Consider the following 26,497-nt stretch of genomic DNA (forward strand, 5'->3'; position numbering starts at 1 on the left):
TTTTTCTTTCTTGAGCAACTTGTAATTTTGATAATGGGCAATATTTAGACAAAGTGAGACAACATCTGCAAAAACAAAAGAAATTCTGCATTTTTAAGTCACTAGGTTTGGTCTAGTGGTGAGGGAGTTGGGTAGTATGTTATAGGTCATGAATTCGATCGTCACTCATTGTAAACCAAAAAAAGTGAAAATGAAGTGAAAACTTGAACTGCCGTTGAAAGTTTATATTATATATGATTATCCTCTTGCACAATAAAATGATATAAGTTTTGGTGCTATTTTTATGAGTATAAATTGTTTTGTTTTGATCCAATCTATAATATGTTTTGTTTCTATTTTTAAGCATATCATCGTTTTTTTTAACTATCTTATATTCTTTATATATTTTTTTTTGTATTTATCTTATATTCTTTCTTTCTATATATTTTTTTAATTAAATTACAATGAAGAATATAAAACTAGCAATGTGGTTAAAAACTGTTCTGGACCCCAAAAGCTGGCCCAATTACCCTTCTGCCCGACATTTGGAGCACAACCCAACAAGGGGAGACCTCCCCGACATAACGGATAGGCATCACGTTAAATTAACCACATAAAAGAACCTTATAAATTAAGGAATCGCTTGCTTCAAAAAAAAATAAAATTAAGGAATCGCATCACAAAACACTGATGGAAGCAATAATTCTATGTAACTTCAATGTTGAAGTTAAATTAAACTGCTAAATTGACAGCACCTATGTGAAGTCAATGAACCACTAACTACTTATTAAACAAAATTGAAGACACTTGAATGTACAAATCTAAATCATATGTCAGGTTCAGGCCTGCATCTCATACTACAATTTCAACCAAATTTAGTAGTCAAACCCGGTTTAAACAGCACAAGAGAAGCCAGCTCGGTCCTCTTTTCTTGGTCGCGGACTGGGGAGTTATCACGATAAAGTCAAGCATTTCATAGTATAATCTCTGGTTGAAATTGTTGCTCCTTGAGTTTCTGAACAACTTTTTCAGCTATATTACCATATGCTCTGGAAACTACTGAATCAGGTGCGGTCAACACTATCGGGTGCCCTTTATCACAAGCTTCCCTGATCTCCACTTCCAGTGGTATCTTGAATAATTGTTAAATAAAAAAACTTGTCAGAAATACTTAAAGATGGGAAAAGAGGTGGCTTTGTTTATCAATAATTTAAGTCACATAATATACAGAAATTTAAGAGAATTTCTCTTATCAATTAGTAAAATCAACCCCCCCTAAATAAACTTAACAGTTGACCAAGTCTCCTCTGCCATGCAAGATACAACAGTAGCACAGCACAATCCAAAGAATTGTGTGTATCACCGGCACAATAAAACGAAAAATGGTATAGGGATTTGCTTCTATATCATTTAGAAGAAAAGTATAATGTTTTGATTTTAAACGCCTCACCTCTCAATTTTGTTCTCACAAATTCAATAATAACTTCACATTACTTATGTCTTTTTGCTTTGCACATTAGATATAGTTAAACACGGATATTGGTAATGCTCAAAGACAACTTTTATAGTAACATCAAAGAAAAGAGTAAAAAAGTTATCAGTTACTCCAGAGCCCAATTCTGGATTTGTTCAATTTGCTTGCTTCAACAGAGTCAAGTGATCAGCAAAATTATTATAATTTAGAAAGTACAATCTAGATAGAAATAATCAGCATACCTCGCCCAAAAATTCTAATCTCATGTCAGCGGCTGTGCTATGAGCTCCTCCTTTACCAAATATATATGAGGCTTCGCCACAATGTGGACACTTAAAGCAGCTCATATTCTCTATAACTCCCAAAATCTGTAAGGACGGTTGGAGTTCTCATATTAACAAACATCAAAGGTAGGACGCATCCATATACTTAACAGATGATATGTAAACACCAAATCAGAATAAATGGCTGATATATCAATGTAGGCATCACATATTTTATTCTCAGCAACTTATATTGGATACACAAGTTCTGTGAAAATTGAAATAAATAAAAACACATACCTGAAAACAGATCATAGAGAAGCACATATGAATATGCTTCCACCACATTTGAGACCGGGTATGTTTTTCATATTTATTATTCAAATCAAATTTAGCAACATGGATAATAAACTGAAATAAGTCATTACACTAAATGCATGGAATCAAAGCCAAAACTCTGATTCCAACTAAATGCAATCTCCTGATTCAGCAGAATTAGAATTTCAGAACACCTAATGAAGTAGGAGGGCTATAGTGCCACCAGATAGCTAAAAATCCATGCCAAATGTAGTAATGGAAGAGTGCATTTTTAGCATGAGAAAATAAATATTTTCACTTAAAAAAATAATTGGGATGAATCCCCATGAGGCGATACTCCAACTGAATAACAATCAATCAATAGTCACATGATTGACAAATTGAATGAAACCAGTAGTGGGGTGGTGTTGGTGTATATTAGTATAGCACACCATGCATACTTAATTGCTCAACATTAGCATAAGTTCCAATTAGCAAAAACTCAAAAACAGGTAAAAAGAAAAAAGGTACGCTAAGTGAGTATTATACCGGAATATCAACTTTATTGAACATTTGTACTCCCCTCCTTGCATCCATTAATGCAACATCTTGAGGAGTTGAAACAATCAGTGCACCTACCATACAAAAAGTCATATGGCAAAAAAGAATAGTGTATGGAAATTGCAGACTAGATAAGAAAGGTCATTTCAAAGGACAATTAGTAATTTCGTGATAGCACAAAATATACAAAACAACACTTATTTCAATTTTATCTATGATTGATTTATTTAAACATAAAAACATGTTTTAACTTTTAACGCTCACAACTCAATTAATGTTCTATCGAAAATGTTTTCATTTTGAATTAACAGAGTGTGATATAAACAGATCTAGCACAACCTTCTTTATGTAATTCATTGAACATATCAGACAGATAAGAATCACAAAGACTGAAATGCAATAAAATCCAATGTAAACGTCCAAACAGTTTGCCAAATTTTACTTTAGACATCAACAGACAATCCCCCATAAAAGCCTCCAACTAGAACTATCGTCCTATTCATAAATTGTTAACTACCTGATAATTGCAGATTTTGAGACATAGATATCTGGACATCACCCGTGCCAGGAGGCATATCTATCACTAGAATGTCAAGTTGACCCCAGTCAACTCCCCTTGTCATTTTCTCAAGAGCATTTGATACCTATGATAATCCAGCAATAGAAATTCAATTAAAAAACAGTTGAGATGGCTATTTTGCATGAAGATTTATTCAATAAGAAATCTTCTGCAATATTTTTCAATAAACAAGAACTAAAGTTGTAGTAGGCAGTTAAAGCAACAAATAGTTAATGAAAGTGAAAAGGAGAAGAACCAAGGGGAAAAACAGTTACAGGCATACCATGGGACCTCTCCAGACAATTGGGGCATTCTTCTCCACAAGGAACCCTATTGACATACACTTGATCCCATAACTATCAATGGGAATCATTTTCTTATCTGAAATTACACGAACAAGGCGAAACTGACAAATGTGATTAAATTCGATCACTTAAATTTTCTCAATATTTTCTCAATATCAGTGTGGTGTCCAATGTATGTGTTGTGTTGTGAGTGCTTTATACCATACCAAGACAAGATATTGAAAGATATACCTAGAGTGACTTCTGGCTTTGTGTTGATGTTCATCATAATGGGAATGTTAGGTCCATATACATCGGCATCGAGTAAACCAACCTTCAATTGGAACTTACTCGCAAGAGCAACAGCTAAATTCACTGTAAATTCAAATCAAATCATATCATATTTCAATTCATTCCCAACAAAACCCAAACTAATTCATAAACACAATAGATAGATTGAAGGGTTATTTTGTACCAGCAGTTGTGGACTTGCCGACACCGCCTTTACCGGACGCAATAGCTATGGTATCTTTAACTCCATCAATTCGAAGATGCTTCGCGTAGCTCCTAACACTTCCTAGCCACTAATCACACAATGAAACGATACAATACAATACAATCACGGCGCACATTTTTTCAGATAAATAAAACATTCTATGTTCAGATTTCTCACCCTCGGCTTCATCAATTGCTACTCTCAAATACGATTTCAGTGATGTTTGACCGCTTTCTGAACCCTAACGGCGGTGATTGATTCGTTGGAGTTTTGTTCGTATGCTTCAACCTTCGATTTGAATTTGAGCTTTTCTGGTGCTGGAAGTTTTCCTGTGTTCTCTTCTCTGACTCCGCCTGTGTGTCTGTTCTGTTCTGTTCTGTCTCCTGCAGGCTGCATTTTAGGGATCACGATTGATTGGCTGACTTTTGCGCGCCAAAGGCAGGGTCACTTTGGCTTATGAACACCCGTCGGATGAATCCAACGATATAGATCATGCAATTATTTTATCATTTACATCTATTAAGAGAAGATACTAATAAAAACACCTTTTTACCCTTTCTTGCACAGTTGCACCATATTTATTTGGAAAATGCTAAATAGTGTCCCCGGGACAATGTTTAAGGAAGCAAATATAGTAATATGACATTGAACTTTGTGCAGTCAACACCTCGAAAGTCTAAAAAGTATTATTTTCAATTTAAAAATTTTCTTTTTTGGTTTCCTTAACCAGTGCCCCGGGCACCGGTTAGCCTAACCCTATTTATTTAGCCACAAAGCCACATGGTTCTTTTTTTTTTTATAAAAAATTTCGACTCTCTCAATAGGGTATTATATTTAGGGGCATCATTAATATCGAAATTGTTTTATTAATTTTGATGTACTTCTTTTTCTCTAATGTAATTTGTTAGTTTAATTTACGTTGTAATAAACATAGCTCGTTGTCATTTTTCTTTCTATCGTAATGAAAACAATAAAAATATTTCTATTCAAATTCAATTTGCGATGCCTTTCATGTTTTTTTTTTTTTTTTCCAGTTTTTATGTAACAAACTGCTTCACAGGTTAACGTGTGAAACCCATCAATCTAGTTCGCAAGTTAACATGTGTATCTATGTAGCCAAGTTAATGCATTTTTCATATAGTGTTTTTCCTAAGCTAGTTTGACATTTTTCCACATTTCGTCACATCTCACTTTTTTCCCAAGTTTGTTTTCAACATGAAATTTGTCTCGACGTTCATCAAAATGTGGTACTTACTATCACATTAAAACAATGTATTTGGGGAAAATAGTGTCAACAACCTTCATAAAAGCTTGGTCCCGGTCAGTGACAATGATCTTCAAAATATCTTGACATCGCAATAAATTGTAGACGATCTGTAATGACCAAACAAGGTTGTCTTCCTTCTTCGACGTCATAAAGGCAAATGGTCCAATTTGTGACGTGCATTATAAATAATGTTTGATGTCAGTTGTCGTCTATTCTTCAGTGTCGACATGATATTCATCGAAAGCGCAATATTGGCTGTCATCTCACGGACCATGTCGTTGTCTTCAGGTTGAAGTCGCTCAACACAATTATGACCTTGGATATATGAGTCATCTTGTGAGTGTGTTCCCAGTTGACAACATTAAGACTCCACTATCCTCTGCTCAATAAATAACTTTTCACTTTAAACAAAAAACCACACTTCAATTTTGTCATCTCTTTCCTTTCCTTGTGAACGTACTTACTTCTTTAACATCAAAGTGCGACAAATTCCTTTCTATCATTCCAACATTATTAGACTTTGCAATCGCAACAACAAATCCTAACTTGTATGCTAAATCACTAGGGGTGATCGTATCCGAACCAATCCAAAAGTAAAACCGCAAATCGAACCAAACCAAACCGAAAACCGCAAAAACCGCATTTGGTTTGGATGTATTTGGATGGCTTTCTTACTGAACCGCAAACCGCAAAACCGCAAACCGCAAAAACCGCAAAAACCGCGGATAACCGCAAAAACCGCATTAAGTTACTATTATATATTTATATTCCAATATCGTAAAAGAAAATATATTTATATTCCAATATACATGCCCAATTACCAAGTCAGTCGACCAAATTAATCGAACTTCAAGTTGTTTTTATTTTTTGTACTGAAATTTTATTTTGGTGTTGTAATGTTATTTTAAATAAACAAATTTTATCGGTACCGTGATGTTATTTTGAAAATTCAATTTTTTTATATATTTAAAATTGTAAGTTACTATAATGTTATTTTGGATAAATAATTTTTGTTGGTACTACAATGTTATTTTGGAACTTCAATTTTTTATTTTTTTTTTATGCTTAAAATTGTTCGGTACAATCGTTATGTTTTAAACCGCACCAACCGAACCGATCCAAACCGCATTGGTTTGGTTTGGTTTGGTTTGGATGACTTTTTAAAAATCAACCGAACCAAACCGAACCGCATGCATTTTTATCTCGCGGTTAGGATGACTTTTATGCTCAAAATCGAATCAAACCGCACCGCGATCACCCCTATAAATCACGAACCCATAAATCATCTCTTTGCGTGCATCAAACTTCCTTTCCCTCGTTAATTGGACGCGGAAATCAACCTTGAGATCGTCAACCTTAATTAGGTGGTTCTTTGCCCGCCTTTGCTAGGATGTTTGCTTTAGTTAATATCAACCTTATGTCTATCCTCTTTGCTTACCTTTGAATCATCCATAACAATTCCTAATTTTTTTTTAAAAAAAAAACATAAAAGTTTCAATTCCAGAGTAGTTCGTCAAAAATGGCCTTTTTTTTTAATGTTTGGAGTGAAGAAAAAAATCGGTGAAGGTGTGTAATGTTTATAGCAAACATTGTATGTAGATGTGAAACTGCTGAAATAAGTTCGTATTATACGTAACGAATATTTATTTTCTTTCAAAATTCGCGATGGAAGGTGACTGTATTTTGAGACACGATCACATTTTTGTAACACTCGCTTTCTAGTGTGCGAATAGAGTTCACGCGCTATATTGCGATTTCTTTAACAAGTGTCTTAAACCACTTAGTTTTTTTTTTCTTTTCTTCATGACCAAAAACCGTTAGTTTCAACAGTCCCTCTATCTTCCGCCACAAGAAAGTGACCTACATGAAATCCCGCGCCTTGTTTTTTTTTATGGACTAATCCCGCGCCTTGTTTATTTTTTTGACAATCTGCTTTATAATTTTTCTATTTATTTTATTTTTTTCATTTACTAATTGTTTTTTATTTTTTTTGCGAAACAAATAAGGCAAAAATAGACAAGTTCTTTACCATTTCTCATGAGAAAAATTTGCCTCTGTACTTCATCCTCTCTCTCCCTCATCAAACTACAGAACAGGTAACCGCATTTTCCTGTATTTTCTCATTTAAAATATGAACAAAATTCATGCCTCTTAATTATTCATGATTTTCTATTTATTTGTTATTATTATTATTAACAATTTTTCATTTTAATCAGAATGTAATGACAATTTTTCTTCTTCTCTTTCTCATGAATTAATCATGTTTTGGTTCAATCATCTTTTTATTTATTTTATTTTCTTAACTAAATTTGCTGTTGGTAGTTAATCATGAATTCATGAGTAGATTTTTCATAATTATGTGTAACGGTAGGGTTGGTATAAACTCATTTTTCTGTTGATGTTTATGGTACTCAACAATTTATTGTAAGGTAGTTAGAAAAGGAAGAGTAGATTTTGAGAATTTATGATGTTGTTGTGGTTGCCTATTGAATTGTTGATTATTAACATGGTGGTTAAATTAAATGCAATGCATTTAGCTTTGATTTTGATTTTGATGTAATGGTGATTGGTGACTGTTTAATTACATGTTTGTTGCAGCCTGTAATCATAGGTCATTGAATTTTATAATAGACAGACGGATACCTCATCTATCTATTTTAGAATTTGATTTGGGTGGTTGAGAATTCAATTGATGAATTTTGATGTCATGAAAATCGCTTTGGATTTGTAAACCAATTTTATCGAAGATGGCGACAAGTAGAAGTGGAACAACATTTGCCAAAACAAAGAGAATGGAAGGGTTCACTGACAATCTCACATTTGCAGCTTGTGAGTGGTTTTTGATATTCCTATTGTTAGTGGAATTATTGCTATCATATATACTCAAAAAATTTGCAAGTTATTGCAAGTTGCAATTGCCGTGTTTATTATGTTCTAGGCTTGATCATATCTTAGACGGTGAAAAGCCGGAGTTTTTTCATAACCTATTTTGCAGCAATCACAAATCAGAAATATCGTCTATGATGTTATGTCATATTCACGGTAAGCTTGCAGACGGTCATAAGATGTGTGATGATTGTCTTCTGTCGGTCACTACAAACACCAAGCGCAACACGAAAACTCATAGGTTGTTGGCGGGTAAATTTGGTGTTACCGGTGGTTCTGCTTATCAAAGCTTGCCATTGAGCCGGGATTTGTTTACTAGACCTAAGGGGTCAAGGCCATGTAGTTGTTGTGGTAAGCCTTGGAAGTTAGAACCAAATGGCTTTAGATCTATGCAGTTAAAATCACCTGGGAGAGCTGTTCATAAGCCGTACATTCCTTTGCCACGTCCACCAAGGCAAAGCCGTTTAAATCATCGTGATAACTTGAAGAAAATAAGAGATAAAACTTTGGAATCCGAAGGAGGAAGGCGTTTTCCTCCATCAGCTAATGTTGGATACACTGTGTTGAGACTAACTTCTGATTCTGAGTCAGAGTTTCAATTTTCGGATGATGATTATTATGATGATGATGCTGGTAGTATATTTCATGACAAATTTGAAGCTAGAAATGACACCGTTGCTCAAAATACATCAAAATCACATACAGAACGTGCCACGAGTGATTCGAATCCACCAAAGTCAAAGACTAGTTCTCCCAAACACGTGCCTTTGCCGGAGGTCATTAAGCACCAAGATGGGAATGACAGTTGTGTGGAAGATTTTAAGCGGACGCAAGCTGATCATAGTTCATCAAGTTCTGACCTTCCTGAGCTCATTTCACTAGACGAGCTTTCATCATCACATGTTGTTAATCGAGAACCAAAATCAGAAGACACTAAGATTACTGATCATTCTGAGAATTCTCTTCCTGGTCAGCTATCTGAGCTTATGACATTGGATGGGAATCAAATACTTGCTAGAAAATCGTCAGAAAAATGTAACATTTCTATATCCTTATATTTTGATTTTACTTTTCTTCGAAATAGTCTAACATTTGTTATCCAAAATGTTTCCAGCTGTAAATGTTACACAAGTGCATGATGTTGGACTCGTATCCGAAGAGAATTTGAAAATCTCGAAGAAGATTAATATAATGAAAGATGCATCTACTCAAACTGATTTAATGGTAAGCGACTCTGCGCCTCTAAGTCTGACACAAGAGAATTCAAGTAATGCAAGTAAGTCCTCTATCACCACTGAAGAAAGAGGAGTACCTAGTTTTGTCATAGAACAACCACCCTCCAAAGAAGTCGATAAAGTCGAGGAAGAGCAGGAGCAATCACAACCATCACACAATACTTCTCTCCATGAGTCTAATATATCATTAGTTGCTCCTATAAATCATGTTCACACCCCCGAGATACATGCTGAGGCAACGGAATCTGGTCTTGAATCACTGGCTGAAAGCAATATGACTGAAATTGAAGGCGAATCTATTGTTGATCAATTGAAGCGACAAATTGAGTATGACAAAAAATGCATGGATGATTTGCAGAGAGAATTGGAGGAAGAAAGAAATGCTTCTGCTATTGCCGCAAACGAAGCAATGTCTATGATCACAAGGTTACAGGAGGAGAAGGCGGCATTGCAAATGGAGGCTCATCAATATTTACGAATGATGGAAGAGCAGGCAGAATATGATAACGAAGAAATTGAGAAAATTAATGATCTACTCACGGAAAAGGAAAAAGAAATACAAGATTTGGAAGCTGAGTTAGAATTTTATCAGCTAAACTCAAACCTTACCGATGAGCCTATGGTCGACAATATGCATGAAGAAAGTAGGGATTTAAAGGGGGGAAATGTCACGGCACAAAGTATTTGTCTACATAACGTCACAGATACCGTAAACAATATCCCCGATTCAAAATTGTCCGAAGAATCCAAATCCAGAGATGAAGTTGTGGCTGGTGAAACCTCTACTTTAGGATTTGAAGAGGAAAAGCAATACATTTCACAATGTTTGGATACCTTGGAAAAGAAGCTTCACCAAATTACCACTGAAGAACCTAATGATGGATTTCCATCGAATCCACAAGGAGATTATTATAGTGAAGGGTCTCATTTAGATGGTCACGAGGAGACTGGTTTGTCCATAAAAACGAATAGAACATCGAATGGCAGTCATGATGATAAGGATGACGCAACTGCATCAGATACCGATGATTGTTCAATTAGCATTGAAAACAATGATTCCACACCTGTAGAACCAAAATCATCCAGATCTAGAAGAGAAGATGATTTGGTTTTTCTAGAAAATGAAATAGCAGACCTTCATGACCGGTTAGAGGCACTCGAATTTGATCATGATCTTATTGAGCACATAACAAATTCTCTTCAAAATGGAAGTGATGGAAAAAAATTTATTCAAGACATAGCTCATCAGTTGCGTGAACTGCGAAAAATTGGAATGCGATCAAGATGGTAAGAAGATGATCTTAAGTGCTTTTAGCTTTTCATTCATTTTCATACACAATTAAACTTTTCGTATGCCATGTTATTATACATTGTTTATACTTGTGCCAATGAACATTATGTAAACCCACTCAGAATATTTTCCATTTGCTTGGACAAGTATATAATTTTTCCCTTTCGTCGCAGACATAAAAAGAATGGTGGACATGTCTTTTTTCCTGGAGGAGATTGTTCAATGATTACGAAAATTGATGAACAAACTCAGCAAATTCTGTAAGTTTACATGTTCAGTTATGATTCAAATGTTTTTATTACTTTTATTGGGTATTAGGAGTAGGCATTTTCTTATCGATGCAAAGGACATGTTTTATATGGAACTACGAGTGATTATTCTTCTTATTCGGCATTATTTTTGTCGAAGTTCTGGTTCTAAGGATCAACTTTAACATTTCAAGTCATTTTTTTAACTTCTCTGGAACAAAAAGCTAAATTATTATGAAGGTATGTGATTGTGTACACTTACAATGATAAGAACCATAAGTCCTAGATCAGGGTCGTCTTAAACACTTTAAAGACTCATTGTTTTACAAGTTCCTTAACAATTTTAAGCATTTGGTTTGATTATTTTATTCTCATTTTGGTATTCTTGCTAATTTATTTTCTTGATCTTTTGTTTCAGATGTTATGCAAGATCAAAAGGCATTCCAGGAAACCAAAGAAATCACAGAATCATGTATTATTCTTTTGATTTCTGTATATTGTGGAAAGCCATGAGATAATCTCAAGTGCAAAAAGTATCTCCACATATGCTTTGAACAATTTTTGTTTTTATAGAAGAACAAATTAATGTTTAATTATAGAGTAGTAATAGCTAGGAATAGCAAACTTTAATTTTATTCTCTTGAGTGAGTTTTCCTCTTGTTCTTTGTGTTCTGTAAACTGAATAGACGATGGAGTTTTGTCCTGAGGTATATTGTATTGATAAGATGTTATAAAGGGTCCAAGTTTGTAAAGATGATTTTTAAATAAAGCAATATTGTTATATACTTGTAATATATAGCTGAAAATCATGGCATCAATTTCCCATAAAATGTGTAGTGATAAAACAATGTTCATTTTAATATCTGTACTTGTAATACAGCAATGTTTTCATTTTTCAAACATCCTATACATGACATCAACTTCCCATACCGTGTGGAACGCACATCCCGTACGGTGCGGAAGCACGGGTATATTACTAGTTAGTAGTTGAGTAGTGATAATCTTGGTTCATATACACTTTTTAGTGTCTAATACTAGCTCTAATGGTAGTTTAGAGTAGTTGAGTAGTAGTTGAGTAGTTATTATTAGTTAGTAGTAAGGGTAGTTTAGACGTTTCCATTTCCCTATTTTCCTAGTATATATTCTAGTATATATTCTTATTTTAAGACTATGCAATGCAATTAAGCTTCGTTCATTCTAATGTTATGAAAGCTTGCCGCTATTCTGCTTTTGAGTTCCCAACAAATTGGGAATGTGTGATTTTGGTTTTTTGAAGCTTTGGGGTCTTTTGTGTGCTGTTTCATTTCAATAAGTTGTTGCATTTCGATGTGAATCATATGAATTTGGATTTGGTAATTGGTTTGTGCTTTGAAGTTCGTGGTTGGTTGATGCTTCGGTGTCTCTGTTCACTTTCAACATCAACTTATGTTACGGTTTGTTTGGTCTTATACTTTGTGTTACTTGTTTCCTTTCTCAACCAATTAGTTTGGTGTGAATTTTGATTGGGTTTCTGTCACCATTGATTGATCTTATTTGCACAGATTAGAATTATAGCCTCTGAGAAGTATCGTATTGAAAGCTATTGGGTTTTGTTGTTATGGAATTTTAAGCATCTATTTGTGGATCGATTTGGTAATTTGGCATTTTGTGTTAAAAGACAAAATTGATTTGGCAATTTAGCAAAATTGGCACTTAATCATTTCAACATTGTTGTCAAAGTTTGGATTTGACGTTATGGTCCTTTGGAAACTAAAGTTTGATTTAGCAAGCATGGTGGTATTTAGTTTTTGTGCGAGGGTGATTGTGAGGTTCCGATATGATTATTTGAATTGGTTAATTTGGCGGGTTAAAACATTGCACACAATTTGTTTGTTTGGTAAGATAACACACTCACAATTTGTTGGTTTGGTTTCATTCAATTTTATTCGGTCCAGTTTCATTTGGTTTGTTTTGTTTTGTTTTGTTCATTTGAATTTGTTTGATTTGACTCTGTTTGGTTCCATTTAGATCGGTCTATTTAGTTCGTTTCGTTTGATTTGGTTTGGTTTTGCATCTTTTTTTATGTTCAGTTTCATTTGATTTGATTTGGTTCCATTTGATTTGGTTCAGTTCAGTTTTGTTTGGTTCGGTATGATTGTTTGATTGACTCTCTTGTCAATTTTTCCATTTGATTACTTCTCTCTCATAATTCTTCTATTTGATTGTTTCTCCCTAATGATTTCTTCTATTTGCTTCTCCTTGATGATTATTTTGTCTGAATTCTGTCTGGTTGCTTCTCCTCCTCGATGATTTCTTTTGTCTGATTGCTTCTGTATGTTGATTTCTTATGTCTGATTGCTTATCTCTTTGTTGACTTCTTATGTTTGGTTCTTCTATCCAACGACTTCTCTCTTCTAATGCTACTTATCTAGTTCTTCTGTTTGATTGGTCTTCTCCTCGGTTCTTATGTTTCGTTGCTTCTCCGTGTTGGTTCTTTTATTTGGGTTTGGATTAAAATTGATTAGTTTGGATTTGATTTGGTTCTCTCTTCTTAACGGTTGCATCTCTCTATACTTCTTCTCTTTGACTGATTCTCCTTTCTACAATGGTTACACACTTTAATTGCTTCTCTCAGTTGATTAAGCTACTAGTTGCTTGATTTATTTTCAGGGTTAACTTGTAACAAGTTTAAAAGCTTGGAAAATGCTAACCGGTGCCCCCGAGGCACTGGTTAAGGTAACTAAAGATAGTAATATTATCTTGAAACTTGTGAAATCAGCATCTTAAAAGTTTAAATTTTTGTTTTTTCAATGCAATTTTTTTCTTTTCTTTCCCTTTTTAGTTCCTTAACTAGTGCCCCGAGGGCAGTAGTTAGCATGACACTAAAAGCTTTTATAGTAAGTTGTAACTTGAGGGGTAGTGTTAGAAGTTTATATTATTTAATATGTTTTTCATATTTTGTTTGACAAACTCTCGATGCTTCTTGCTAATTCATTGTGAGTTTGAGTGGGGATGATGTCGGATAATATATTGTTATTATTAGTTAGTACTATGGGTAATTTAGACTTTTTCATTCTTAGAGGAGGGTTATATTGACTCCAAGAGTAACTCAAAAGAGTTACTCCACATCCTAACTCTTTATTTTGTTTTAATCTAATGGACCAATATTAATCATCATTTGTAATCATGTGAACTCATGTTTCTTAACTATTCTCATAATATTTATGGATTCCATTTTATTTTATTTATTTCAATTTATGGTTGTCATTTATTACTATATGTATATTAATTTTTTCTTAAAATATTAATACAAGAATTCATAATTAATTATTGGTAGAAAAAACATAAAGAGAAAAAAAAATCCCTCTGCAAGACTGATTTTTTCTTTTGTATATATTTTTTCTAACAAAAAAAAAAAGCAAATCGGTGCTGTTTTTTCCCACATTTTTTCTTCTTATTATTATTTTTTTTAAAATCGGATATTTTCCTCTTCCAATTTACTTTGATCTCGATCTCTTGCATAAAAAAAAATTACTTTGATCTTACACTAGGACGTATGGCAATCATGAATTTCTTTTGGATTTTTTGGTTGATAAATAAGAATAAATGGTGAATGATTTTATGGTAATCAATGGAAAAGAAAATAATGATTTATTTTTTTCGAAATAAAAAGACTTTTTTTTTGGTTTACGATGACCGGGGATCGAACCCAGGACCTATAACGTACTACCCAAATCCATTATTAATAGACCAAACCTAGTGACTTTAAAAAATAAATAAAAAATACTTTTGATAGAATAAAAGGAAATGTAAATATAGAGTAATTAAAGGAATCAATAAATATTGTGAGAATAGTTAAGAAACATGAGGTCACATAATTAGTAATGATGATTAATATTGGTCCAAAATAAAGGGTTAGGATGTGGAGTAACTCAAAAGAGTTACTCTTGGAGTCAATATAACCTTTCTCTTATTGTAAAACTATGCAATTAAGCTTCGCTCATTCTAATGTTATGAAACCCTTAGGGTCCGTTTGGTATGAAGGAAAGAAAGTGAGAGGAAAGAAAATTACGCAAACCAATGAATGAACCTAGACTAACTTTAGTCCAAATTCGTTCATTGGATTGCGTAATTTACTAATTTTCTTTCCTCCCACTTTCTTTTCTTCATACCAAACGGACCCTAAGCATCTGTTTGGATGTTCAAAGACATAGGAAAGAGAGAAATTGTGAAGAGAGAAATAAAAGAGAGAGAAATAAGAGAGAAGTTGAGTGGAAATTTAATATTGTTTGGATGAATAGAAATATGGATAGAGAGAAATTAATAAAAATGAAAAAGACTAATTTATCCTTCATATATTTAAAAAATAAAAATAAGGAGAAAGACATTGTGGGAAACTACATCTTTCCACTCTTTCACCTCACAAATCTCACCTATCGAGGAGGGATTTCTTTTGGTATGAGACTCACCTAATAAATTTCTCTCTTTCCTTATTTCTCTCTTCATCCAAACTAAAGAAATACTTTATTTCTTTGTTATTTCTCTCTCTCTCTCTCATAAATCTATCAAAACAAACATAGTGTAAGCCTCCATTTCTCTTCTCTATTTGTATTCTCTTTTGTTAACATTAACACCTTCCATATGTTTCAATATTTTAAAATTAACCCCTATAATAATTTTAAAATTGCAAATTGACCCTTTTTCCGAAAAATGCAAATTTGTCCTTAAAAATTTGCAAATTGGTCCTTTAAATTTTTCAAAATTGCAAATTGGTCCTATTTTTTAAAATTTTAAATTTGACCCAAACCTTTTCCAATGTATAAAAGTGACCCAAAATATTCAAAATGAAATCTCCTATTAGTCTATCCAAACACACATTTTAAAATGAAGGTAATTCAAATACAATCATTTAAATTGCTTAGAATTTCAAATCCTCTAAAATTTGTAATTATTCCATCCAAACACACTTAGTGTTTGGTGCGAGAGATTAAATTAAGTTCACATAAAAAAAAAAGAGAGAGAAATGAAATTACCGTAAAAATAAAATAAAATAAAATAGGTGATAAAGATAAAATTTCTATCAAATTTTTATTATATTCTATATATCGAAAACGGTTTCTAATATACCCAAAGTTCCATTGCTCCAAAGGCAACTATGTCTCTTTAGTAAAGCCAATAAGCTAGCTTATAGCTTATGGTCTTATAACTAAATAATAAAAATACATATTTTATCTAAATAAAAAAATTATGATTAATACAATCCGAATAAATATGAATTTCTAAATTTAATTGTAAGAAAATATAAATATAAATGTTTATATAAAAATATCTTAAATATAAAATAGATATAAATTTTATTAATTAAGAATGTCCTTTTATGTCTTTTTACATTTATCAACTAGTTGAACCACTAATTTTACCAAGCACTTAAAAAAAATTATCAAACACTTCAATTAGCTTATCAATCATCCGCTATTTTTACCAAAGAGAGTTTGGACGCTTGCGAGAATCTCTCTCGACAAAACTAACAACAATGTCCACGAATCTCGAAGCTTCGGTCTACATGTCACCGTGTTTTTCACAAACTCATCTACTGAATTAATAACCTCGCCTAATTAATACATGAGGGTCACTCCAAAACATATGAAAACATGCATAAGTCAAATATATACAAATATACATGTTGAAAGCTAATAATTATCAGCAATAAAGCAAGTAAATATGAATCACTTCTCACACAACACCGTAGTTACACATCACTAACAACTCACAAATCCTGGTGATTAGTCTATATGATAATCTAATGCACCCTATATGATCTGGATATCACATCTCCGCAAACCTAAGCTAATTAAAAGTAAGAAAAAATTATTTCATTTAACATAATAACATTAATATATATTATAGTTATTTTGTACTAAACAAAATACATAATAATTGTTTTACAACGCATCAAAAAACTTCTTTTTACTCGAAAATTCATAAGAAGTGTTTTATTCGAACATTTTGATATGCAAAATCATTTATAATCACATCGACATCAATGTTTTCCAACATATTCTTCCCAATTACCAAAATTATCAAACTGTTCAATCTCTCTTTTGATATTAATGATATCAAGTAGGTTTTAATACATTTTTGAAAAATTTCTATTGTTCGTGTTGTTCCATTTTCAAGTTTCGTGCGTATTATTATTTTTTTTGTTAAATATATTTTTAGACCTACAAAATCACGAGCTTTTATAATATAATTATATACTTATTGGGCCCCTCGAATCAAGGGCTTTAGGCGGTGGCACATGTTGGGGATTAACCCAAAAACAAAGAGCACTAAAGGATGAAAGATGAATGAAGAATGAATTTAGAATAAGCAGAAATTGAATAAAGGAAAAGTAAAAATCTTATTCTTCCACAAAGGGCCTTAATTGTTTATATACAATAGGTGGTTACTTCAAATGCAAGTAACTGCATAACTACCTAGGACAAACAAAAACGTAACTGAATTACAACTGTACAAAACTAACAAACTAACTCTAAAAAGCTAAGTAAAACAGAAACGCGTATCAGAACCAAAACAGAGCTTCAGAGCTTCAGAACTTATATCAGCTTCAGAGGTTGTGAGGTTCAGAGGTTACATTGCTTCAGAGGCTGAAGCGCTGGTTCAGAGGTTATAATGCTTCAGAGCTTGAATTACCAATCAAACCAATACTCCTCCTTAAGACAAGCTATCGAAGCATACAATCCCTATTTCCCTCCTGAGCTTGAGGAACTGATCTCTCTTCACAGCCTTAGTCATTATATCAGCTTGTTGATTGTCAGTGGAACAATACTCCAAGCTTAACTTTCCTTTGTTGACTTGGTCCCTAAGGAAGTGAAATCTTGTCTCAATGTGTTTACTTTTACCATGACTAACAAGATTTTTAGCCAAGTTAATTGCTGATTTGTTGTCAATCTTCAGCATTACCGTGATGTTGTCAATGATCTTCATTTCATTGAGAAGTGATTGTAGCCAATTAGCTTGACAAGCAGCCAAGGATCCTGCAACGTATTCTGCTTCACAGCTAGAGAGAGCAATCACTGACTGCTTTTTAGAACACCATGAGACCGGTGCATTTTGGAATTTAAACAAATAACCACTAGTACTCCTCCTGTCTACTTTGTCTCCACACCAATCAGCATCAGAGAATCCATTTAATTCAAGTTTCACACTATCTTTTGAATATGGAAATAACACACCATAGTGTATTGTGCCATTGATGTATCTGAGTATCCTCTTGGCAGCCAGTAGATGAGGCTTCAGTGGTTTGCTCATAAACCTGCTTACATAGCCAACTGCATAGCTAATATCAGGTCTAGTTTGACACAAGTACCTTAGTGAACCAATCAATTGTCTGAATATAGTAGAGTCCACAGTATCACTATTTTCATCTATTTCCAGCTTAAGTCTTGTGTCTGCAGGTGTGACTGATGAATTGCAATCAAGCATTTCAAACTTTCTCAAAATCTCAGTGGCATATTTTGCTTGATGCAGTATCACCCCCTTTGCAGTATATAACAGCTCCATTCCTAAGAAATAGGTGAGCTTTCCCAAATCGGTCATTTCAAATTCACTCTTCATCTGTGATTTGAAATCTTCAATCTCTGCTAGTGAGCTACCAGTCACTAACAAGTCATCAACATACAAACATATGATTAACATATGCTTGTTCTCACTGTGTTTAACATACACACCATATTCCACACTACATTTCACAAATCCTTGTACAACAAAGAATTGGTCAATTCTCTTGTTCCAAGCTCTTGGAGCTTGTTTCAGACCATACAGGGCTTTGTTCAGTTTCAGCACTTTATCTTCTTTACCTTTCAATTCAAAACCAGGTGGTTGCTTGACATATACATCTTCTTCCAATGGTCCATTTAAGAACGCTGACTTTACATCTAAATGGAATAAAGGCCATCTTCTGCTACAAGCTAGTGCAATAACCAGCCTTATAGTTTCATGCCTTGCCACAGGAGAGAATACTTCATCATAGTCTAGGCCTTGCTTTTGCAGAAAACCTTTGGCCACAAGTCTTGCCTTGTACTTGACTACTTGGCCCTCAGGATTTTGCTTCACTTTGTACACCCACTTCACATCAATTGCTCTTTTCTCTGAAGGTAGCTTGCACAGGTCCCATGTCTTATTCTTTTCAATTGACTTCAGCTCATCAATCATTGCTTCTAACCACACTTTACTCTTTAGTGCACTCTTGACATCTAAAGGTTCAGTGTCTGCAAGCATAGCATAATGCACAATGTCACCCTCATTGTCTACAGCATTATCTGGAACCATTTCACAATCTGCTAACCTTCTTGGAATCTGAGTAACTCTGTGAGGTCTTGATGTCAGATGAACTCTATCATCATCACTTGAGGTGTGCATATCTTCTTCATGATTAGTACCTTGATTTGGATTAACAAAAGTAACTGGTTCATCTATGTTGCTTAATCCATCATCTAAGTCCACTTCACAAGTTTTCTTAGATACAGATTTCTGTTTCCAATCCCAGCTTTCATTCTCAAGTACTTTCACATCTCTGCTGATCTCTATCTTGTCTGATGTGGGATTATACAATCTATATGCACCAGTTCTATGATATCCAACAAATATCACAGGTTCACTCTTGTCATCTAGCTTCTTTCTCTTTGCATCTGGCACATGCTTGTAACTCAAGGAACCAAACACCTTCAAGTGTTTCACAGATGGAATTGAACCACTCCATATAGCTTCTGTCACTTTGTCTAAGCATTTGGTAGGACATCTGTTTAGGATATATACTGCAGTAGAAACTGCCTCACCCCAAAATCTACGTGGCAAACCCTTCTGCTTTACCATGCTTCTAGCCATATCCAGGATAGTTCTATTCCTTCTCTCAGCAAGACCATTGTGTTGAGGAGTGTATGGTGCTGTAATTTCATGAATTATGCCTTGCTCTTTGCAATAATTCTCAAACTCCTTTGATGTATATTCTCCTCCACCATCAGTTCTCAACACTTTTATTGACTTGTCACTTTGTTTTTCAACCAGTGTTTTAAATTTCTTAAACACTTCAAATGCATCACTTTTAGCCTTTATATGATATAGCCATATCATCCTTGAATACTCATCAACAAATGTGATAAAATATTTGTTTCCACCAGTTGATAACACATCAATTGGTCCACAAATATCAGAATGCACAACATTTAGCACTTCACTAGATCTCATAGGCAAGTTACTTTTAAAAGATGATCTAGGATGTTTTCCTAACAAACATACAGTGCATGTATCGACTGGAGGTATAACACTAGGCAGTCCTAACACCATGTTCTTTGAATTAAGCATAGACAAGCTTTTGAAATTCAAATGACCATACCTCTTGTGCCATAAGTCACTGTCTTTACTTTCAGCAGTTGCAACTAAGCATTCAGCTTCAATTGCTTTGATTTGACTCTTGAAGGTTCTATTCTTGCTTTGTGCTGTTTTCAGAATTAATCTGTTCTTTGAATCAAAGAGTTTCAGTGCTTCATCTTCTAGCACTACCCTGAACCCTTTCTCAAGTAACTGACCTACACTCATCAGGTTACATTTCATACCAGGCACATATAGAACTTTCTCAATCACTGCTTTCCTTCCATTATTTCTCTGTATCACTACATTTCCAATGCCTTTAGCTGCAATGGAATTGCTATCTGCTAGCCTGATCTTTGTGTTGAAACACTTGTCAAAATCAGTTAAGATGCTTCTATTCCCTGTCATATGATTTGAGCACCCTGTATCAAAGTACCAAACCATGGAATCTGCTGCTTCATCAGTAATTGTCACCATGAAATTCACATCATCTTCTGATGTTGAATCATCCTGTGCCACATTTGCTTCTTCTCCACTGTTTTGACTTTGGTTCTTCTTAGGAGCCTTACATTCTTTATCATAGTGACCATATTTGTCACAATTGTAACACTGAATGGTGCTCTTATCCTTCTTTTGATAATTCTTCTTTTTCCCTCCTCCTTCTTTTGAGGATTCAGGCTTGTCTTCAACACTTTCTTTCCCTTTCTTGAACTCTTTCTTTTTCTGCCATTTCTTTTTGTCATCTTGGTACTTTTTGAACTTTACAAACAAAGCTTGCTCATCTTCTTTGCCATGGTTTCTTCCACCATGCTTCATCTCATGAGCCTCAAGTGTACTCTGCAAGTCTTCAATCTTGATTTCACTTAAGTCTTTTGTTTCTTCAATTGTCACCACAATGTGCTCAAATTTTGAAGTTAAAGTTCTAAGTACCTTTTCCACTGTTTCCTGTTCAGCAAGATTACTTCCACAATTCTTCATCTGATTGGTGAGAGTCACCACTCTTGTGAAGTAATCTGCAATTGTCTCATCATTCTTCATCTCCAGCAGCTCATATTGTCTCTTCAAGGCTTGCAATTTCACTTTCTTGACCTTTGCATCACCACCATAGCTCTTCTGCAAAGTGTCCCAAGCCTCTTTGGACGTTGTGAAATCTGCAATCTTCTCAAATACCTTGGCATCAACACATTGATGAATGAGAAATAGAGCTTTGCTATCTTTCTTCAGTGCTTCTCTGAACGTTGTTCTCTGTTCTGCTGTTGCATTTGCTGGTAATGGATCAAGAACTGTCTTCACTTGTTCATCCACTTCTTGAACAATGAATATCACATTCATCTGTTTGACCCATGTATCCCAGTTCTTTCCATCAAGAATTGGCAAATTCGCATGGAAATTACTCTTCCCAGCCATGATTGAATCACTGCAACCTTTGATTCTCTTTCTTGGTGAAAGATCCGAAATCAAGATCCCTTGGATCGTGAAAGCTCTAGATACCACTTTGTTGGGGATTAACCCAAAAACAAAGAGCACTAAAGGATGAAAGATGAATGAAGAATGAATTTAGAATAAGCAGAAATTGAATAAAGGAAAAGTAAAAATCTTATTCTTCCACAAAGGGCCTTAATTGTTTATATACAATAGGTGGTTACTTCAAATGCAAGTAACTGCATAACTACCTAGGACAAACAAAAACGTAACTGAATTACAACTGTACAAAACTAACTAACTAACTCTAAAAAGCTAAGTAAAACAGAAACGCGTATCAGAACCAAAACAGAGCTTCAGAGCTTCAGAACTTATATCAGCTTCAGAGGTTGTGAGGTTCGGAGGTTACATTGCTTCAGAGGCTGAAGCGCTGGTTCAGAGGTTATAATGCTTCAGAGCTTGAATTACCAATCAAACCAATAGCACATATTGTCCACCCCTCAGGGCCGACCTCACCCCTCCGTAGAGATTATTATGGTATTCATTTTATTTGGATATTTTTCGATATTCATTAATTGAGATGAATAGTTTTGATAAGTCTACAAATAATATTTAATATAAAAAATTAATAAATATTATTCGTAAACCTATCAAAATGTCCAACTCATATATATATGTATATATATATATATATATATATATATATATATATATATATATATATATATATATATATATATATATATATATATAGCTTTGGCTAATATGAACAAGTTGATCAAGTGGTGCATGGTGCATCACTTGTCAATAACCCTATGATGAATACGAATTTTACAAAATTTACCGTTGGATTGAAAGTTTATATCATATAGATCATCCATACAAATTTTTAGAAAAATTGAAAATCATTTGATATGTTATTGAGACACATCAAAATTAACGGTATTTAATAAAAACTCATAAACCGTTAATTTTGATGGTCTCAATAACACATCAAATGATTTTCAATTTTTCTAAAAAATTCTATGGATGATCTATATAATATAAACTTTCAAATCCAACGGTAAATTTTGTAAAATTTATATTCGTCGTAGAGTTATTGAGAAGTGGTGCACCATGCACCAATTGATCAACTTGTTCATGATAGAAGTGGCCTATATATATATATATATATATATATATATATATATATATATATATATATATATATACACCGATCCATTGGCACAGAAAAACCTACATTTGTTTTTGTAATATTATAAACAGACTACTTGCCACTTGGGTTGTCAACTTGTTATTATATATAGCAACTGCGGATTGAAGTAACGAAGAGATAAACCAAGTGATGCAAGTAACCACAACTTTGGCACCAAGTATTCAAGTCCAAGTAACTAACTTTGCTAAAATGGAACTCGAAACATTGATTTCATTGTTACTTTTCTCTTCTACACTCCTTTGGTTCTTATTCTTAGCCACAAAAACACAATCCAAATTCCCCAAAATACCCTCCTCTTCCACCACCACCACCATTCCCAAATCTTATCCCGTCGTTGGTTCCATCTTTTCTATTTCAGCCAACTTCCACCGGCGCGTCCACTGGATCTCCGAAATCCTCCACACCGTCCCGTCCTCCACCTTCATCCTCCACCGCGCCTTCAGCTCCCGCCAAGTCTTCACTGCAAACCCCGCCGTCGTTCAACATATTCTCAAAACCAACTTCCCTTGCTACCACAAAGGTCACACGCTTCACCGTTCCGTCGGTGATTTCCTCGGCAACGGTATCTTCAACGCCGACGGTGAAACCTGGAAGTTCCAACGACAAATCTCCAGTCATGAATTCAGCAGTAAATCACTCCGCAAGTTCGTTGAAACCGTCGTGGACGTTGAACTCACCGATCGTCTCCTTCCTATTCTCTCCGAAGCTTCTAGAAACAAAACGATCCTCTCTGATTTTCAAGACATTCTCCAACGGTTTACCTTCGATAACATCTGCAGAATCGCGTTTGGATTTGATCCAGAGTATCTTCTTCCTTCTCTCCCCGAAACAGCGTTTGCAAAAGCCTTCGACGATGGCACGCGAATCAGCAGCGTTAGATTCAACGCGGCGGTTCCGTTGATATGGAAAGTGAAGAAAATCTTAAACATCGGAACGGAGCGACGGTTGAAAGAAGCAGTTGCAGAAGTAAGAGGACTAGCGAGTAGAATCGTTAGAGAAAAGAAAAAAGAGCTTAAAGAAAAAGCAGTTTTAGAGTCAGTGGATCTTTTATCTCGTTTTTTAAGTTGTGGTCATTCAGATGAAGCTTTTGTTGTTGATATTGTAATAAGCTTTATTCTTGCTGGAAGGGATACAACTTCAGCTGCACTCACGTGGTTCTTTTGGTTACTCTCAAAGCATAGTCACGTGGAGAATGAGATTCTCAAAGAGGTTATGGGAAAATCGGAAACGGTTGGTTATGATGAGGTGAAGAATATGGTTTACACTCACGCGGCCTTATGCGAGAGTATGAGATTGTATCCTCCTGTTCCGGTGGATACTAAGGAAGCAGCTTACGACGACGTTTTGCCAAATGGGACTTTTGTGAAGAAAGGGTGGAGAGTAGCCTATCATGTGTATGCTATGGGACGGTCAGAGAAAATATGGGGGCCTGATTGGGCTGAGTTTCGACCCGAGAGGTGGTTGAGTCAGGAAGAGGCCGGAAAGTGGATATTTGTTGGAGTGGATCCTTACAGTTATCCGGTTTTTCAGGCTGGTCCAAGGGTGTGTCTAGGAAAAGAAATGGCATTCTTGCAAATGAAGAGAGTGGTTGCAGGGATTATGAAGCAATTTAGGGTGATTCCGAATATGGATGAAGGTTTTGAGCCTGAGTTTACCGCGCACCTTACCTCGTTAATGAAAGGTGGTTTTCCTGTAAAGATTGAGGAGCGTAGCCGCACAGTTCAATAAAAATAAGATGCAATCACTTTTTCGCCTCATTCAGGCACTCATATTATTCTCGATCGCCCGTTCAATCTTAATTCAACAATAGATTTATTTTTATTTTATATATATTTCTAAAAATACGAACTTAAACCTACCACCAACATAAACTACATGACTGCTGGGATTTTTGGACTGTTGCATATCTACATCTACAAAGAAAAGTAACCGTTGTACAAATATTTTCTATGTATGTAAACCACATTCATCATATTTTCTTTGGTTCGTTTGAATCATAGTTTATATTTGAGTGTGTTTTAATCTATGAAATACGGACACAGACACAAACATCGAACATGACACAGACACTGACACTTTGACACCGATAAAAATTTGAAAAAATGACATAATTTAGTGTAATAATCATAAGTGTCGGTGTTAGACACGTACACCGACACGTGTCCTACACGGACACGCCTAATCCTAGGGTCAGTGTTTCCTAGGTTTTAATGATATATTTCTAGCTATAGTTGGTCAAAACTTTCATTTTATTTTATGTAACTTTAGTGTATAAACTATATATTTTTATTTACTTTTATGTACAAATTTATGTTTAGCAATAATGTTTATTTATGCGAATTATAGGGATTTTTTTTTTTGCAATAGCAAATTATAGGAATTTAGATTTTAGCTAAACATAAGTGGACATGATTTTTTATTTATCTATATATACTTTTTTTTTTTTGACAAAATTTATATATACTTTTTATATCTACAAAGACAGCATTGCATATCCGTGCTTATCATGCACGTGGGAAGTGGGAACAAATACGAATTGTTTATTTGGGGTACCATAGCCCACATTGATAGTACTATCTACCAAAAACAAAAACAAATGGGTTGTATTCTCAAAAGAGAAACGTGACGAGTCAGTTAGCACCGTTTATGCTCCCTAATCTGCGTGGACCAAATGTTATATAATTCACAAAATCCATAGTGGCGTTAGTTGTACGAATAATATATAAGGGGAAAATAAAATACGTACAAAGATTGTCCACTTAAGAATACTATAATGAATTGCTTAAAAAAAAATTTTGGTGTATAGTAATCACTAATCAATAGCTATCAAGAGTGGCCCTGGTTTAGGATAAATCGGGCGACTTTGTATAAATAATAATGTAAATATATATTAAAAGTTAAAACTAAATTTTATAAAGGGTATCGCCAAACTTCTTTTTGGTCCGAAAACATGCCGACCAATTCACATGGGAGATGCAGTTATTTTGTTTGATAAAGAGTTGTGTAGTGCGGTTGAAGACATTGTGGTTGGTGGAGGTCATTTCTTTAGAGACCTTCAATGGAGGTTAGCTTCCTTACCTATTAATGATGGGGGGTTGAGATTGTACTCAGTTGTAGAGGCAGCCTGCTTTTGTGGCTTCCAGAGCTCGGCCTTGAGTGTTGCAAGGTCATATGTTGAGAGACAGTTAGGCATGACAATGGGGCGGGGCGGGGACGGGTTTTGCCCTCCCCAAACCCAAACTCATCCCAAATTCGAGCGGAGATAAAAATGATAACCCCAAACTCATACCCAACGGGGACCGGGTATCCCCATCGGGTTTCGGGTATCTCCATTATGCCTCTTTCCACATGAATTTAGATTATATTTTAGTATTTTTTATTAAAAAAAAGTTAAATGTCCAAAATTATTTTCTCTCAACAATATATTTTTAAATAAAGAAATTTTTTTAGAAAAAATGGTATGTTTAATACTCAAATTAAAATAAAAAATAAATATATGAACGTAATTTAAAAGATTGTTTAAGCGTTTCTAATTTAAAAGAGGTGAAATCTAATTTTTAGTATAAGCGAGGCGGGTTCGGGGACGGGTTCGGGGTGGGTATCAATGTACCCATTACCCGCCCCAAACCCATATTTTGAAATTGGGGAAAACTCAAACTCAAACTCAGTCA

General features: G+C 34.4%; 3 protein-coding genes across 4 annotated transcripts; 2 read left to right on the top strand and 1 right to left on the bottom strand.

Annotated features, from left to right (window-relative positions):
- Window positions 1-622: 622 nt before the first annotated feature.
- Window positions 623-4,337, bottom strand: LOC123901473 (iron-sulfur protein NUBPL). 2 transcript variants are annotated; one of them, XM_045951635.1, is made up of 8 exons: window positions 4,091-4,337; window positions 3,893-4,001; window positions 3,670-3,792; window positions 3,417-3,514; window positions 3,092-3,218; window positions 2,563-2,648; window positions 1,696-1,821; window positions 623-1,111 (listed from the first exon to the last, which is right to left on the bottom strand). In XM_045951635.1, the coding sequence occupies exons 1-8, from the start codon at window positions 4,100-4,102 to the stop codon at window positions 953-955; spliced, it is 840 nt and encodes a 279-aa protein (XP_045807591.1). In that variant the 5' UTR covers window positions 4,103-4,337; the 3' UTR covers window positions 623-952. The 2 variants fall into 2 exon arrangements, with proteins under 2 accessions (XP_045807591.1, XP_045807596.1); XM_045951640.1 differs by having other exon boundaries at window positions 2,563-2,621; window positions 4,091-4,319.
- Window positions 4,338-7,221: 2,884 nt separating this feature from the next.
- Window positions 7,222-11,670, top strand: LOC123884382 (myosin-binding protein 1-like). The gene is made up of 5 exons (XM_045933468.1): window positions 7,222-7,276; window positions 7,779-9,101; window positions 9,181-10,588; window positions 10,766-10,852; window positions 11,259-11,670. Coding segments are annotated over exons 2-4 (2,583 nt in total). The 5' UTR covers window positions 7,222-7,276; window positions 7,779-7,927; the 3' UTR covers window positions 10,767-10,852; window positions 11,259-11,670.
- An 11,158-nt stretch (window positions 11,671-22,828) lies between these two features.
- Window positions 22,829-24,798, top strand: LOC123902344 (cytochrome P450 94A2-like). Its single transcript, XM_045952038.1, has one exon. It carries the CDS (start codon window positions 22,956-22,958, stop codon window positions 24,552-24,554), a length of 1,599 nt encoding a protein of 532 aa, XP_045807994.1. The 5' UTR covers window positions 22,829-22,955; the 3' UTR covers window positions 24,555-24,798.
- The last annotated feature ends 1,699 nt before the right edge of the window (window positions 24,799-26,497 follow it).

This window comes from Trifolium pratense, linkage group LG1, assembly GCF_020283565.1.
Source record: "Trifolium pratense cultivar HEN17-A07 linkage group LG1, ARS_RC_1.1, whole genome shotgun sequence".
In the NCBI taxonomy this organism is placed as follows: domain Eukaryota; kingdom Viridiplantae; phylum Streptophyta; class Magnoliopsida; order Fabales; family Fabaceae; genus Trifolium; species Trifolium pratense.

Excerpts from the sequence above, each read along its gene's own strand:
- LOC123901473 (XM_045951635.1), bottom strand. Across the intron at positions 3,515-3,669 it reads AAAGCCAGAAGTCACTCTAG|ATAAGAAAATGATTCCCATT; the intron begins GTATATCTTTCA and ends GTGTAATTTCAG. Across the intron at positions 3,219-3,416 it reads TTGTCTGGAGAGGTCCCATG|GTATCAAATGCTCTTGAGAA; the intron begins GTATGCCTGTAA and ends GGATTATCATAG.
- LOC123884382 (XM_045933468.1), top strand. The coding sequence starts at position 7,928 with ATGGCGACAAGTAGAAGTGGAACAACATTTGCCAAAACAAAGAGAATG. Across the intron at positions 9,102-9,180 it reads TAGAAAATCGTCAGAAAAAT|CTGTAAATGTTACACAAGTG; the intron begins GTAACATTTCTA and ends AAATGTTTCCAG.
- LOC123902344 (XM_045952038.1), top strand. The coding sequence starts at position 22,956 with ATGCAAGTAACCACAACTTTGGCACCAAGTATTCAAGTCCAAGTAACT.